The 15,177-nt window shown below is 42.1% G+C and overlaps 1 protein-coding gene across 1 annotated transcript in view; it reads right to left on the bottom strand.

The window, feature by feature from the left end:
• Positions 1 to 7,214: 7,214 nt before the first annotated feature.
• Positions 7,215 to 15,177, bottom strand: part of CNST (consortin, connexin sorting protein) — a 105,811-nt gene continuing 97,848 nt past the window's right edge. The window contains exons 10-11 of the mRNA XM_032862871.1: positions 12,777 to 12,912; positions 7,215 to 9,903 (exon numbers count right to left, since the gene is read on the bottom strand). Of these exons, the coding sequence (XP_032718762.1) occupies positions 9,698 to 9,903; positions 12,777 to 12,912 (342 nt within the window). The 3' untranslated portion in view covers positions 7,215 to 9,697. The remainder of the gene's footprint in view (positions 9,904 to 12,776; positions 12,913 to 15,177) is intronic.

Genomic DNA, 15,177 nt, shown 5'->3' on the forward strand with positions numbered 1-15,177 from the left:
GTACTTGGAGGTCATCCTTTTTCTGTAGCCTAATGAACTAAAAACAGTGAAAAGGAACAAGGTATTCAGATAGACAGTACGGATTACCTTGCCCCTGTAACACCCCCAGATGCCATGAAGCTACAAACTGGAGTTTAAAAAAATTAACAACTCTATTGAGGTATAATTTATGTACATAACAGTATCTATGTAAATTGTATAACCCAATGCATTTGGAAAGACGTATGTATCCACGAACTTAGGACCGCAATCAAGATACAGAACATTTCCACCAATTCCAAAAGTAGCCCTGGGACCCCTGCCGCCCACCCTTCTGCCATCCTGTTCCCCTCAGTGAACCACTGATCTGTTTCTGCCACCATGGATTAATTTGCATCATCTAAAATTTTATATGAATGGAAACATAAGACATGTACTCTCTTGTCACTGGCTTCTTTAATTCAGAATAAATACTTTGAGATTAATCCATATCACTTATATATTCACAAGTTTGTGTTTCTTATTGCTGACTAGTATTCTGTTAGTGATGGGCACTAGCGTGTTCTCACTTACTTGCTATTATAGATAAAGCTGCCATGAACACGCATGTATGTGTTTTTGTGTGGACACCTTTTCATGTCTCTTAAGCAAGAACCTAGATGTGGAATGGCTGGGTTGTGCAGGAGAGGCGTGCTTAACTCTATAGGAATCTGCCAAGCTGTTCTCCAAAGTGGTGGTACTATTCCCTATTCCTACTGGCTGTGTATGAGAATCTGGTTACTCCATATCTTCACCACCACTTTACAGTGTCAGTCTCCCTGTGTAACTTAATTTTTTTTAAAGATTTCTTTATTTATTAGAGAGAGAGAGAGTGAGCAGGGGGTAGGGGCAGAGAGAGAGAGGGAGAGAGAAACTCCAGCAGACTCTGCACTGAGCATGGGGCCCGACGCAGGGCTTGATCTCATGACCCTGAGATCACGACCTGAGCCGAAACCCAGAGTCAGATGTTAACTGACTGCACCACCTAGGTGCCCTATCTTTTGTGTAACTTAAAACTTGCCTTTTAAACTATCTTCAGGTGTAGAGTTCAGTCACAGTAAATGCATTACAGTGTTGTACAACCATCACCACTACTCTCTACTTTCAAAACTTCCTCAACACCCAAACAGAAACACTGACAATTAAAAGATAACTCCATTTCCCCTTCCTTCTGCCCCTGGTAACCATTGTTTTACTTCTTGTCACTTTGAATTTGCCCACTATCCACATTTCATATAAATGGAATTACACAATATTTGCTTGTGTCTGGCTTGTTTCTCATAATGTAGTGTTGTTCATGTTTGCCCATGTTGTTGTAGACATTTCATTGATCTTATTGTGGTTTTGATTTGCATTTCTCTAATGACTAAAGATGTTGAGCATGTTTTCACATGTTTATGGGCCATTTGTATATCTTCTTTAGAAAAATGTGTATTCAAGTTCTTTGCCCATTTTTCATTGGATTTTTTTGTTGAATTGTAGAAGTTCTGTGTAGACTCTGGATATTGAACCCTTTAGCAGGTATTTGATCTGCAAGAATTTCCACCCATCCTATGGCTTGTCTTTTTATTTTCTCCACAATTTCCTTTGATGCACAAAATCTTAAAGTATTTGTGACATCAAACTTACCTGTCTTTTGTTGCTTGTGCTTTTGATGTCATATCTAAGACTCCATTCCCAAATCCATAGTCATGAAGAGTCACCTTCATGTTTTCTTCTAAGAGTTTTACAGAATTAGCTCATATATAGGTCACTGGTCATTTTGCACTAATTTTTGTATATGGTATGAGGCAGGGATCTAATCTCACTCTTGTTGTATGTGGAAATCCAGTTGTCCCAGAACAATCATCTGGGGAAGAGTATTCTTTCCCCCTTGAATGGACTTGACATCCTTGACATCAAAAATCAACTGACCAAAGATGTTTGGGCCTATTTTTCAACTCTCAATTTGATTCCTTTGGTCTATATATTTATCTTTATGCCAATGTCACAGTTTTGTTTTGTTTTAAGATTTTATTTATTTATTTGACAGACAGAGATCACAAGTAGGCAGAGAGGCAGGCAGAGAGAGAGGAGGAAGCAGGCTCCCCGCTGAGCAGAGAGCCCAATGCGGGGCTTGATCCCAGGACCCTGGGATCATGACCTGAGCCAAAGGCAGAGGCTTAACCCACTGAGCCACCCAGGTGCCCAATATCACAGTTTTTTGATTACTGTAGTTTTATAATATGTTTTGAACTTGGGAAATGTGAATCTTCCAGTTTTTTTTTTTCAAGACTGTTTTAGCTATTGGTACCCCTTTGCAATGCCACATAAATTTGGTACTTAGCCTTTCCATTTCTGCTAAAAAAGATGGCCATTGGAATTTTGATTGTGGTTACACTGGGTTTGTAGATTGCTTTCAGTGTATTGACATCTTAATACATCCATGAACACAGGATAATGTTTCATTTATTTAGATATTCTTTAATTTCTTCCAGTGATGTTTCTTAATTTTCGGTATACAAGTCTCCTCTTCCTTGGCTAAATTCATTCATATGTATTTTATTCTTTTCGATTCTTCTTCTTCTTCTTCTTTTTCTTCTTCTTCTTTTAGATTATATTATGAATGAAACTGCCTTCTTAATTGCCTTTTTGGAATTTTAATTGCTGGTATTTGAAAATGATTAATTTTGGTGCGCCTGGGTGGCTCAGTCGGTTAAGCATCTGCCTTCCACTCAGGTCATGTTCCCAGGGTCCTAGGATTGAGTCCCATGTCAGGCTCCCTGGTTAGTGGGGAGTCTACTTCTCCTTCTGCCTCTGCCCCTCCCCCTGCTCATGTACTCTCTCTTTCACAAATAAATAATATCTTTTAAAAAATTGATTTTTGTGTGTTGATCTTGGACCCAGTAAACTTTGATGGGTCCATTTATTAGCTCTGGTAGCTTTCTCGTGGATTCCTTGGGATTATATATATATATAACATATATAGTCACCTGCAAATAGTTTTACATCTTCTTTTTCAATTTGGATGCTTTTTTAGGGGAGGGGGGATCTAATTCTGGCTAGAACTTCCGTACTGTGTTGAATAGCAATAGTGAAAGTAGAATCCTGATCTCAAGGAGAAAGCTCCCAGTCTCTCACCACATTAGCTGTGGGGGTTATGTTTGTTTGTTTGTTTGTTTGTTTTTGAAATTCTCTTTATCATGTTGAGGAAGTTCCCTTCTATTCCTAGGTTATTGAGAGATTTATGATGAAAGAATGTTGGATTTTTGTCAAATGCCTTTTCTGCCTCAGTTTAAATAATCATGTCCCTCCTCCCCTGCTTTGTTTCATTAATGGCATTATTACATTGATTTTCTTAAGCCAGACCACCCTTGCATTCCTGGGGTAGTGTCAGTCTTGGTAATTTTAATCATTCTAGCAGGTTTCTCATTGCTTCCATTTGCATTTTCTTGATGACTAATGATATTCAACATCTTTTTGTGCTCATTACCCATTGGTGTATTTTCTTTTGTAAAGGGTGTGCAGAGATTTTTAACTGGATTGTTTATCATAATATTGAGTTGTATGATCTTCACATATTATGAATACAAGGCCTTTACCAGATAAATGTATTGTGAATATTTTTTCTGCTCTTCAGCCTGCTTTTTCATTTTCCTATGTAATTCAAGGAATAAGAGTTTTTATTATTTATTTACTTATTTATTTATTTAAGACTTTATTTTTAAGTAATCTCTACACCCAATGTGGGGCTTGAACTCACAACCCTGAGATCAAAAGCCACATGCTCTAACCATCTAAGCCAGCTAGGTGCCCCCAAGGAGTATGAGTTTTTAAATTTCAGTAAATAGTTTTTCTTGTATGGTTTGTATATTTTGTGTTCTAAGAAACCTTTGCTTACCCAAAGTTTGCAAAGATTTTCTCATTTTCTTTTAGAAGTTTCATAGTTTTAGCATTTGCATTTGGATCCATTTATTTCTAGTTAATTTTTATGTGTGAGGTGAAGGTCGCAAATGGGACATGCGGTTGTTCCAGCCTTAGGTGTTGAAGATTTCCCTTTGCCCCACTGAATTCCCTTGGAGCCTCTGTAGAGAATCTCCGGTGCCCATAAACACAGACACATCTGGACTGTCCTCGTGCCACACCTGTTTGATTACCGTACCACTGAGTTTCAAAACCAAGAAGTACATGTCCTGCGATTTTATTCTCAGGTTTCATTGGCTATCTTTTCTTTCTCTCTCTCTCTCTCTTTTTAAAGATTTATTTATTTATTTGAAAGGTGGTGGGAGAACTCTGGAAATAGGGACAGAGGGGGAGGGAGAGAGAATCCCAGACTCTGCAGTGAGTGAAGAGCAGAGCCCAACGTGGGGCTCGATCTCATGACCCTGAGATCACGACCTGCGTGGAAACCAAGCTCTGACCCTCAACTGACTGTACCACCCAGGCGCCCCTCACTGGCTATCTTCTAAGTCACCTGCATCCCTGCATGAATTCTAATATCAGCCTGTCCACTCGTAGACACTGCTAGGACTTTGAGGTGGTACAGGTCTGAGGATCCATCTGGAGGGAACTGACATCATCACAACATGGCATCTTCTACTCCACGAGCAGACTGTGTCTCCTCATTTATTTAGGTCTCCTTCTTTCAGCAGTGGTTTATAGTTTCCATTGCACAGGTTTTGCACACATTTTGTTAAATTTGAGAGTCTTATGTTTTTGGTCCTATTGTAAGTGAAAATGAATTTTGATTCATTTATTTGCAATTTTTAGTTTCATGTTCCAATGGTTCATTGCTGGTACCCACAAATACTATTGATTTTTTTGTGTATTGACCCTGCCTCCTGCAACTTCACTAAACTCACTTATTCTCATAGCATTCTACAGATTCCTTAGGGTTTTCTTGGTTAACAATCATGTCACTGGAAAAAGTTTTTTTTTTGTCCTCTCTAGTTGGTATGCCTTTTATTTCTTGCCTTTTCGTAGGTGACCCTGTAACAACACTGAATACAAGTGGTCAGAATGACCATTTTTGTCTTGCTGCTGACCTGAGGAAGAAAAGCAAGTCTTTTTCACCTGGGTATTTGATATTAGCTGTGAGTTTTTCAGAAATGCCCTTGATCAAGTTAAGGAAGTCCTAGTTTTCTCAGAGTTTTTATCATGAATGGTGTATGAACTGTACACACTTATTGGTATGGTAATACGGTTTCCCTGTTTGTTAAAATGGTGAATTATATTGAGTGACTTTTTTTTTTAAGATTTTATTATTTATTTGACAGACAGAGATCACAAGTAGGCAGAGAGGCAGGCAGAGAGAGAGGAGGAATCAGGCTCCCTGCTGAGCAGAGAGCCCGATGTGGGGCTCGATCCCAGGACCCTGAGATCATGACCTGAGCTGAAGGCAGAGACTTTAACCCAGTGAGCCACCCAGGCGACCCATATTGAGTGATTTTTGAAAGTGAAAACAAAATGATACTTCTGGGGTTAATCTCAATTGGTCACGATGCTGTATTTTCTCGTGTATATTGTTAGATTGGATCGACTAGTATTTAGGGATTTTGTGTCTAAGTTCACGAGTGATGTTGGTCTTTAACTACCTTTTCTTATTGTCTTGTCTGGTTTTGGTCTCAGAGTGATACTGGTCCCATGAAATAAACTGGCAAGTACACTCTCCTTTCTGAGGTGTTTTGTCAGATGGGTATGATTTCTCTCTCAAATGATTGATAGAAATTACTGAAGAAGCATGTGGACCTGGAGTTTTGTGAGGTTTTCGTATGTGTTATTCAAGGCTATTTGGGGTTTCAATTTTGTTTTTGTTTTTAAAGGTTTTATTTGAAAGACAAAGAGTGAGCCAACGAGAGACAGAGCATGAGTGGGGAGAGGGGCAGTGGGAGAGGGAGAAGCAGATGCCCTGCTGAGCAGGGAGCACGATGTGGGGCTCGATCCCAGGACCCTTAGATCACGACCTGAGCCGAAGTCAGATGCTTCACAGACTCAGCCACCCAGGCGCCCTAGAATTTTACTTTTATTCTTTATAGTGCTGACACCTGGTCAGAGAGAATGAACTCGAGTTTCTACTTCCACGGGTAGCAAGAACCTCAATTTCTTCATTTTGATTCCTCCTTCCCAAACTCATGTGCCTCACCCGACACCAACTTCTTTAAGCTGCTAGGATTTCTTGTTCCTGGAGCTCCAGCACCCAGCTCAGTCCTAGGCACGCGGCAGGCACACACACGTTTGTGGAGGTGCAAGGCGGCAACCGCCACTGCTCACGGTCTGCACCGATCTCAGGGCAACAGGCAGAAAGTTGAGTTCAGGAGTCCCTCTCGTTAGAACCAGGGAGGAGAGATCCCTGTCTCTCAGCACCCTAAACACAGGAAGAGCTAAACCGTCCTAGAATCCTTCAGGAAATTTTTAGCTTACCCTAGCTTTTACAGGGCTAGTGCATGGGGCACGATAGCTGTTGATCTCTGAGGTTGTTCGAACGGCAGATGGCACCAGAATTTGTGCCCAAACCTTGATCAGCTCGTTCTTTTCGAGGGTGGAGATAACGTGACAGGATGGAAAGCAGAGATGGGACTGGGGAGATACAAACCTGCAGGGAGGGATGTGTGCTTCCGGACGTAAGCATCACACGAATACAGGTGGAAACACCATACACACTGCGCGGGGAAGTATCCAGGGGTATATGAGTATTACTGAAACCCAAAGAAATCCACGAGAGTTCGGCAGGTCATGTCAGTGGGAAGACAAAAATCAGTCTCTCTTTGAACTAGGGGATAAATGCCCACAAAGCCAGCCGCTCAGCAAGCGGGTTCACAGGCAAAGAGTTTCTCTGTTCTTTTCCAACCTTCCCTCACTCTCTTTCAATTCCTGCCCCCTCCGCACCCTGCCGCCCCAGCATGCCCCAGTTCACACCTGTCCTTTCAAAATAAGGCCTGCTTTCAAATTTCAAATCCTCTCGGCATAATATACAGATTCACAGCCCAGTGGATTTTGATTTTTAAATCCGAAGGAATGAGTTTTCAGAGTAAATTTCGGTTCCTGTCAGGCAGACAGGGGAATGGTTTAGAACCAAAAGAGCTTTCATGTAGAGACCTCTTAAACTTCCCAAAATAGACTGCCATCTGCTCATGGGGCCAGACCAACCCTTCAAGGCATTTCATTGTTGCTTTAAAGCCATTTTTCTCAGTATCCCACGGCTCAAATAAACTCTCGGAGACGCTGTGTTGGTGTCATTTTAAATTACAAGCTTGATCTGTTACCCTCAAATACAGTTTTTGGGGAAGATTAGTTACAAATAGTTGTCAGTACTTTCAAATGGCAGAAAAAATTACATTGTAGTAAAACCGGATGATTTTTTTACGCGTGAGATAACAATTTCTTCTTTTTTTTTTTTATATCACCAGATGGAATTACCCCAATTCATGCAATAAATGACTATCACATTTTTTTTAAAGTTGCCCTAAGTTTTTCTAGTTGAGATTTCATGCTCATTTTAAGTCAAGATACCAAGACACTCCTGAGCTCACCTCACACTCCCTGGGAAGCGTGAGGACACACATGGTTTGTCTGACACCCAACTGGGTCCCTGAGAACCAGGTAGTCTGTCTCAGTCCTTGTGCCTCAGTGTGAGGTCTTCGGCTTCAGAAACGGGTGGCCCTGGTGGCCTTTAGGCAAATGTGATGCTACGGATTATTTAGGACTTTGATAGTGACCTAAAAGAGGTGAACAGGAGGGAAATTCTGATTTATCTTGACATAAAACTGGCAGAAATCCCCACCACCAAATTCCTGTAACTAGAAATCACGAGGGTTAAACAGAAGAAGTTTGTCGCTGATGGGGATGTCCTGCACGGCAGACTTGGGTGAATGTCTTTTCTAGAACCACGTGAGATAGTACCATCAACATTTTACATAGTTTACATACCATCTGAATACAAATTCTTAAAATTTATAATAGAACATTAAAATAATCCTCTAATAAAATCAGCCTTAAGTATAAGGAATCTAAATTTTAGTCTCTTGTACACTTCTAAATAAATATCTTTGATCTATAATCCTTGAAAATATTACAGTTTATGGTACATGATAGAGACAAGTCAAACGGTATTATAAGTGAAAATAAAACACCGACTTAAAAATGAACAAGCCTAAAAATACACTGAACCGAAATTGTAGAAAATCAAAACACTAAGTACATAGCAATTAAATCCGTAGCATTGGGATAACCGAACGCATGCTCAACAACAAACTTCCAACTTATATAAAAAGCCCTTTAAAATTCATATAATCTAAATAAATAAGAGAAACACACAGGGAGGTACTGTACCAGCCAGTAACAACTAGAAAGTAATTTCTCCCTTTTTCTTTCAAGCGATCCTAACAAAAAACATGAAATAATGGTCACTTGCTAAAAAACTAGAATTCATGTGTTCTGTTTCTGTTAAAAGGTTGTCTTTGCTATAAAAAGCCAAAGTGAGGCTTTCTAAATGTTAGACCACTGTACCTTAGAAAAGGAAATGCCACTGAACTGACAGATTGAAACAAAAATCAGACACTTACCTATTTAAGATATGATTGAATTTTCGCTTAATGATCCCGTAAGAGGTCTAAATCAAGCCCATGATATGAATGCACATTCGAACATCTGAATGTGTGATTTGTTAATGCTGAATTATATATCATGATTTAATTTCATTTGCCAAAGTAGGAGGTTATTTTACATAAGACCAGAATTAAAACATCTAGAGCAGGAACTAAAATCTTCTGGATCTTTGTATTCTGGTTCTTAGATTCTCAGAACCTAATAAACAGGTGCTCACCTACTGAGAAGTGGGTCTAGCACTCCTCATTCCTCAGGAAGCACTGAACCCATGATGAAGCCGGGTGTCTGAGACTTAGAGGGAGCTCTTTAGTTTTTCCTCTTTACCTGTAGGCCTGTGATTAATTTCTGGCTAGCTAATCAAATTAATTGTCCCAGATCTATCACAGTGTCTGATTTTGGGGCTGAGATTTCTACAACTCATCTGTTCCACAGTTAAGCCTTCCATCTGTGCCCACACATGTGTAGTCAGGTTCAAACGAAGATCATCTTTGTTATTCTAGGTCAGGTATTTGCTTATGACAACCGTCTGAAACAGACATGCACGCATGCACGCGTGCGCGCACACACTCACACACGATCATCTCACAGATGAAGAATGGAATCTGGAAATAACGCACAAAGCCTAAATTACACAGCTCCCAAAGCTAACTAAAAAAAGACAATGAAACCATAAGGTAACTCCTTTTGATTATACACAAACTTATTGCGTGATGGCTGGAAGTGATGTCTTTGGACCAACAAATGTAAACCAAGTGTCCTTTAACCATTAGCTTGACCAGGCAGCTAAAAATGGTGGGGCTCTACCAGCGCCCTTGAAGTTCTGCCGGGCGTAGCTCGCTACACGAGGAAGCAGCACGGAGCGGGTGGACGTGCTCTCCGAAGCCCATTCCTTCCATCCACGATGCTCGGATGGCCCTGTGCCTCAGGGTTGTTCTGAGAGCGCCTCTGGATCACCATTTAGAGCTGCCATTTCTGGAAGTCCAGGGCTCCTTGCTGCGGGGAGGGGATGCATGTTACAGAACTCTGAAAATAAAAAGTTTAGAAAGTTTCTCTCTTTGATTCTCACTGCCAGCATGCCTGTGCCTCTCGAGCGCCGCTAGGAGAGGTAGATCCAGTGTTTCAGTTCTGCCATTCCCTGCAGCAGCTTAGTGTAATAGAAGTCCACGTTGTCCGCGAAGTCTGTACAAACGGGAGACTCCATGTCCCCAAAAGTGCAGTACAACGCAGTTCCTCCGACACTCAGGAAAACCGTTGCTATGCACAGCAGGACCAGTAAAATACAGGAACCACCTCCAACTTCATCTGCGAACAGAACAGAATAAGGGTAAATTGGTGCAAAATGGAAATCCCGGTGTCTGCTGTCTTCTCGCTGATCATGGTAAGTAGACGTTTCTAGTTAACCTGAGTCCTCCAGGGGCAGGAGTTGCTGACAGGAAGATAGTGCATGTGAGGACTGCATGGGACCCGCCTGTCAGTCACCACAGACACACACCTGTCAGACACATGCCTGTCAGTCACCACAGACACATACCTGTCAGTCACCACACACAAATACCCGTTAGTCACCACAGACACACACTTGTCAGTCACCACAGACACACACTTGTCAGTCACCACAGACACATACCTGTCAGTCACCACAGACACATACCTGTCAGTCACCACACATACCTGTCAGTCACCACACACACACCTGTCAATCACCACACACCTATAAGTCACCACATACACCTGTTATCACAGACACACACCTGTCAGTCACCAGACACACACCTTTTAGTCACCAGACACATACCTGTTAGTTACTGGAGACACACACCTGTCACCACACACACCTGTTAGTCACCACAGACACACACCTGTCAGTCACCACAGACACATACCTGTTAGTCACCACAGACACACACATCTGTGGAGCCTGTCAATGTTTAAATGAAAACTAGTTCATTTACACAATGAATATAATCGCCTCTATTAAAAAAGAAAAGAAGGACAGTTCTTCTCTGGTATGCTCATAGCCTTATTTTAGGGTACAAATTACAATCTCAATATTACAATATCTTTGGAGTTCACATCATGAGCTCACCTTAAAGCAAGGTCAATTTGATATTAAATAATAAAAAATTGTCTTTGGGTGGGATCACTTTTGCATTCTACTCAATTTTACTTTTTTTTAAAAAATGTTATTTATTTGAGAAAGAGAGAAAGCAAGCAAGAAGGGACAGCAGCAGACAGAGGCAGAAGCAGACTCCCCACTGAGCAAGGGGCCAGATAATGGGACTTGATCCTCAGATGCTGAGATCATGACCTGAGCCGAAGGAAGACGCCTAACCCACGGAACCACCCAGATGCCATTACTCAATTTTACTCTTATCTTTTAGTGGAACAGTGATGTTCTAGCTAATACAGTGATTTCTTTTTATTTTGCTTTATAACGGGCAGGACTGTTTTTAATAAAAATGTCCATATTGGTCTCTCAATATTAAGAAAACGGCTATTCTGGGGCGCCTGACTGGCTTAGTGGGTTAAAGCCTCTGCCTTCAGCTCAGGTCATGATCCCAGGGTCCTGGGACCAAGCCCCGAATTAGGCTCTCTGCTCAGCAGAGAGCCTGCTTCCCCTCCCTCTCTCTGCCTGCCTCTCTGCCTACTTGTGATCTCTGTCTGTCAAATAAATAAATAAAATCTTTTTTAAAAAATTAAAAAAATAAATAAAAATGTTTAAAAAAAAGATTTTATTTATTTACTTGACAGAGAAAGAGAGACAGCAAGAGAGGAACACAGGCAAGGGGAGTGGGAGAGGGAGAAGCAGGCTTCCCACTGAGCAGGGAGGGAGCCTGATGCGGGGCTCGATTCTGGGACCCTGGGATCATGACCTGAGTGGAAGACAGATACGTAATGACTGAGCCACCCACGCGCCCCTTCACAGTTCATTTTAAAACATTTGTTTTGTTTGTTTTATTGACAGGTGTTAACACTGTTTGGAGCTCCATGGCCAAACCTGGAGGCCATGAGGCACAGGCGGCTGCCGGGCAGAAGCTAAGTGACTGGGCTAAGATGTGATGGCCACCAAGTATGTAGGAACGTCCTCTGAGAATCCAGGGCTCCTCTTGGTAAGCAACGATTCAGTGCCATTTGTGCAGAGAACCGAGCACTCTCTCTGGAGAAGCCTGGGTGCAGAGGTAAAAGGAGGGATGGGAACAGTTGGTTTCCAAGGCTCCTTCATAACCATAAATTAGAAGCTTCTACTGTAAAAATTTAAAGACCTCCACTGCTGTCACTTTGTGTACCTAGAAAGCATAGCTACGTGTTTATTGTTATTTTAGCAATGCCGTTGTTTTATAAACTTGAGAAGCCCCTTGAAAAGCTCATGCTGTATTTCTTCTCACCCTTACTGAGCTAAGCCTCGGGTAGCCCTAGCAACAAACGCACACACGGGGTCCCGGGGGGAGGGGGCAAAGGTGAGCATCTTCAGAGGCACTTTCTCCTATAAAGTCATGTAGAAACCCCTGCAGTGTGACGCCTGAGTGGCTCAGTTGGTTAAGCAACTGCCTTTGGCTCAGGTCATTATCCTGGAGTCCTGGGATCCAGCCCTGCATTGGGCTTCTTGCTCAGCAGGGAGTCTGCTTCTCCCTCTACCTGCTGCTCCTCCTGTCTGTGCGCATGCACTATCTCTCTCTCTCTCTCTCGTTCTATCTCAAATGGATAAATAAAATCTTTTTAAGAAATAAAAGCAAAAATACTTAAAAAAAAAAAAGAAAGAAATCACCAGAGAGAATATCCTTGTAATCCAGAAATATTTCCTCAGATCTCCAAAGGAATATGAATGGCTACTTAAAAAAAAAAAAAAAAAAAAAAAAAAGACAAGAGCAGGCTCACTTAAAAAAAAGGTATTAAACAGGAAATTGAATGCTCTCTAAGCAGACTGTCCACCGGTGAGACAGGGAGGCCAGGAGTTGAAGTTTATGACTTCTCACTTATTTGAACCAAATGCTCAGGAATAACAGAATTGCTGATGATCATTTGATTCTATGTGTTTCTTTACAGCATATACTAAAGCAACAGAGTACACATGCTCTTTTTACAAACCCCGTTACCAAACATGCTCCCAAGTCGACCCAGAGAAGTAGCTCGGTGCTAGACTGGGGGGCGGGGCTCCACCCCCGGGGGTGCTTTACCTTGATCCAAGTCATCATCGATCTCCTGGAACCTCACTCTTCGTTTTGATGGTTTCTGCTGCATCTGGGCAGGATGGTCTCCTACACCCTCATTCCTCTTCTTTAAGATAGAGACCAGTCCTTCCGCAGGGACTACCTGTCGGAGATGGTTCACAGGAACAGTAAAGAGGCCAATTCTACTCAACAGGCACTGGCATTTCTACTACAGGTTTACCCAACTCCTACAGAAAAAAACCCCATCACAATTAATTATCAGAATCGTTACAACAGAATAATACTTTGACTCTATGGAGATGACCACCAAATAACACGGATCTGAAACGCGAGCGGCTGTCCCCCGGCCCAGAGCCGGCTCCAGGGCGCGCAGTCTGATGCAGTGCGCAGGGACCGGAAACACGGTTCCCCGTACCCACCCGGCTCTCGGTTCCACGTCCCCCGAGAGCCCCGGTAAAATGGTCACTCACGGCCCCACTCTGCTTAATCATGTCTGCTGGTGTTTGCCGTATACCAGACGCTGATGCCCGCCACTTCTTCTTCCATTCACCAGCAATTTTAAAGAAACGAACATGTGAGATGTGAAATATACTTGATGCCATGAACTCAAGTACCCGAGATGGAGAGTGGGGTGTTACCGACTGAGCCAGCCAGGCGCCCCCAATGCCAACTCTTACCATCAAAACGGGTGGCAAGCTCAGGTCCTCTGAGATACTATGTATTTATGAAATTAGGCTCTACTGCTCAAAGTATTTTAAGGCCTTCTCTTCTGGAATATCTCAGAGCCAGTTTCCTAGGGATATGTTGCTTTGTAATTCCCAGAGGCTGGCAGACTATGGGCAGTAGGCCAGGAGCCCCTTGCCTACTTTTTGTAAATAAAATTTAATTGGAACATAGCCAAGCCCATTCATCTACACACCCTGTGGGGCTGCTACAACAGCAGAAATGAGGAGCTCCAACAGACCCTAAAGCCTAAAATGTGTACTATTTGCCCTTCGGAGAAAGAGCTGGCTAAAATCTCCTGTCCCCCACCTCTACCCCTTTCTATGCTGCCTCTGCCCCACACTTTCTTTAGGAACAAAGACAAAAACAAAACCCCTTGCCATTTAGGAGTTAAGAGACTCCACGGTGTAGGGAGAAGGGGATCAGCTGGTTGAGCCACACAGGAAGCAAAGCCCCCCCCCCCCAACAAGCAGCAGGTTGATTCGAAGAAGTTAACCTGTGAGTTGGTCTGATGGCTAAGCTGCAGGTGATGACACAGGTAGGCATTGTGGGCCCAACATGCAGATGTCAGTGACTTGCTGGGAGCAGGTCACTGGAAGCTGAGGGCTCTGCTTGTGATGTCATCTGTCTGATCGATGGCATAAAATACTTAATGCGATTTCCAGCTCCAGCCAGCCGTCGCTGATAATGTGCTATGCATAAATATTACTGATCCTGTTCACTCTTTTTATAACTCAAGGCTTTTAGGGCCAAATGACTCAATATAATCTTCTACTGGGCTTCCCTGAACATGGGTCTATAGAAACCATTATCTTAAAAAAAAAAAATCAATGTTAGCAATTTATTCTTTTTACAGGAAATGTGTATTTCAGATGATGTCCTTCTTTTGAGAAAACTAAAGCACTTTAGTGACATTAAAATGGAAAGTACAAATATGCAAAGGAACAGACTTTCAAATATTTCTTTAGAAAGCAACAACATCAAACACCCCCTTTATCCAACATTAAAAAGCCCCTTTCTACAGCAGGGAACGATTTCATGCACACCACACTGAAACGGAGAGGAAAAGAGTCCTAAGAAATCTCTGAAGAGCAAGAGATGGAAACTGGAAATGACTTCTAATGGCTATATTACTACTAATGATGTATCACTGATATTCTTTTTATTTTTTGTAAATGTAGGAAAAAACGGGGGGGTGAATTTTTATAGCCTATCTATTTTCATGATCTATTTTCTCCATAAAATAAAGTCATACATTTACTTACAGTGAATTCACCTAACCATAAGTGTTTTCAAGTTGCTTTAAATACTAAGAAAAAAAATCCTATTAATAATTGGTGGTGGGGGAGAAGTGTGTGGATGAGCTCCAGAGTGGCATTACTGTTACCTTTACACCTCTGGAATATGACACTACATCAAAAACTAATGATGTACTAACAACATTAAAAAAAAGACAGTGAATGTGAACAAAGGTTATGTTGAAGGACTGAACGAACCTCTGAAGTCATCTGGAAAAACACAGATGTGCTCCCAAGACCCAGCCACCAGTCTTGGCGCACCAGCTGGTAGGTCCCTACCCTAGTCCCTCTTGGCCCCATCTGGGGCATCTGGCTCTGGAAGTCACGCAGTTAAGGACTACAAGCCTTCCCAAGTGGCCCCACCTTATTTACTGTGGGAGGCAATG

The sequence above is a fragment of the Lontra canadensis genome, unplaced genomic scaffold (genome assembly GCF_010015895.1).
Source record: "Lontra canadensis isolate GAN:19392208 unplaced genomic scaffold, GSC_riverotter_1.0 scaffold24, whole genome shotgun sequence".
Lineage (NCBI taxonomy): Eukaryota > Metazoa > Chordata > Mammalia > Carnivora > Mustelidae > Lontra > Lontra canadensis.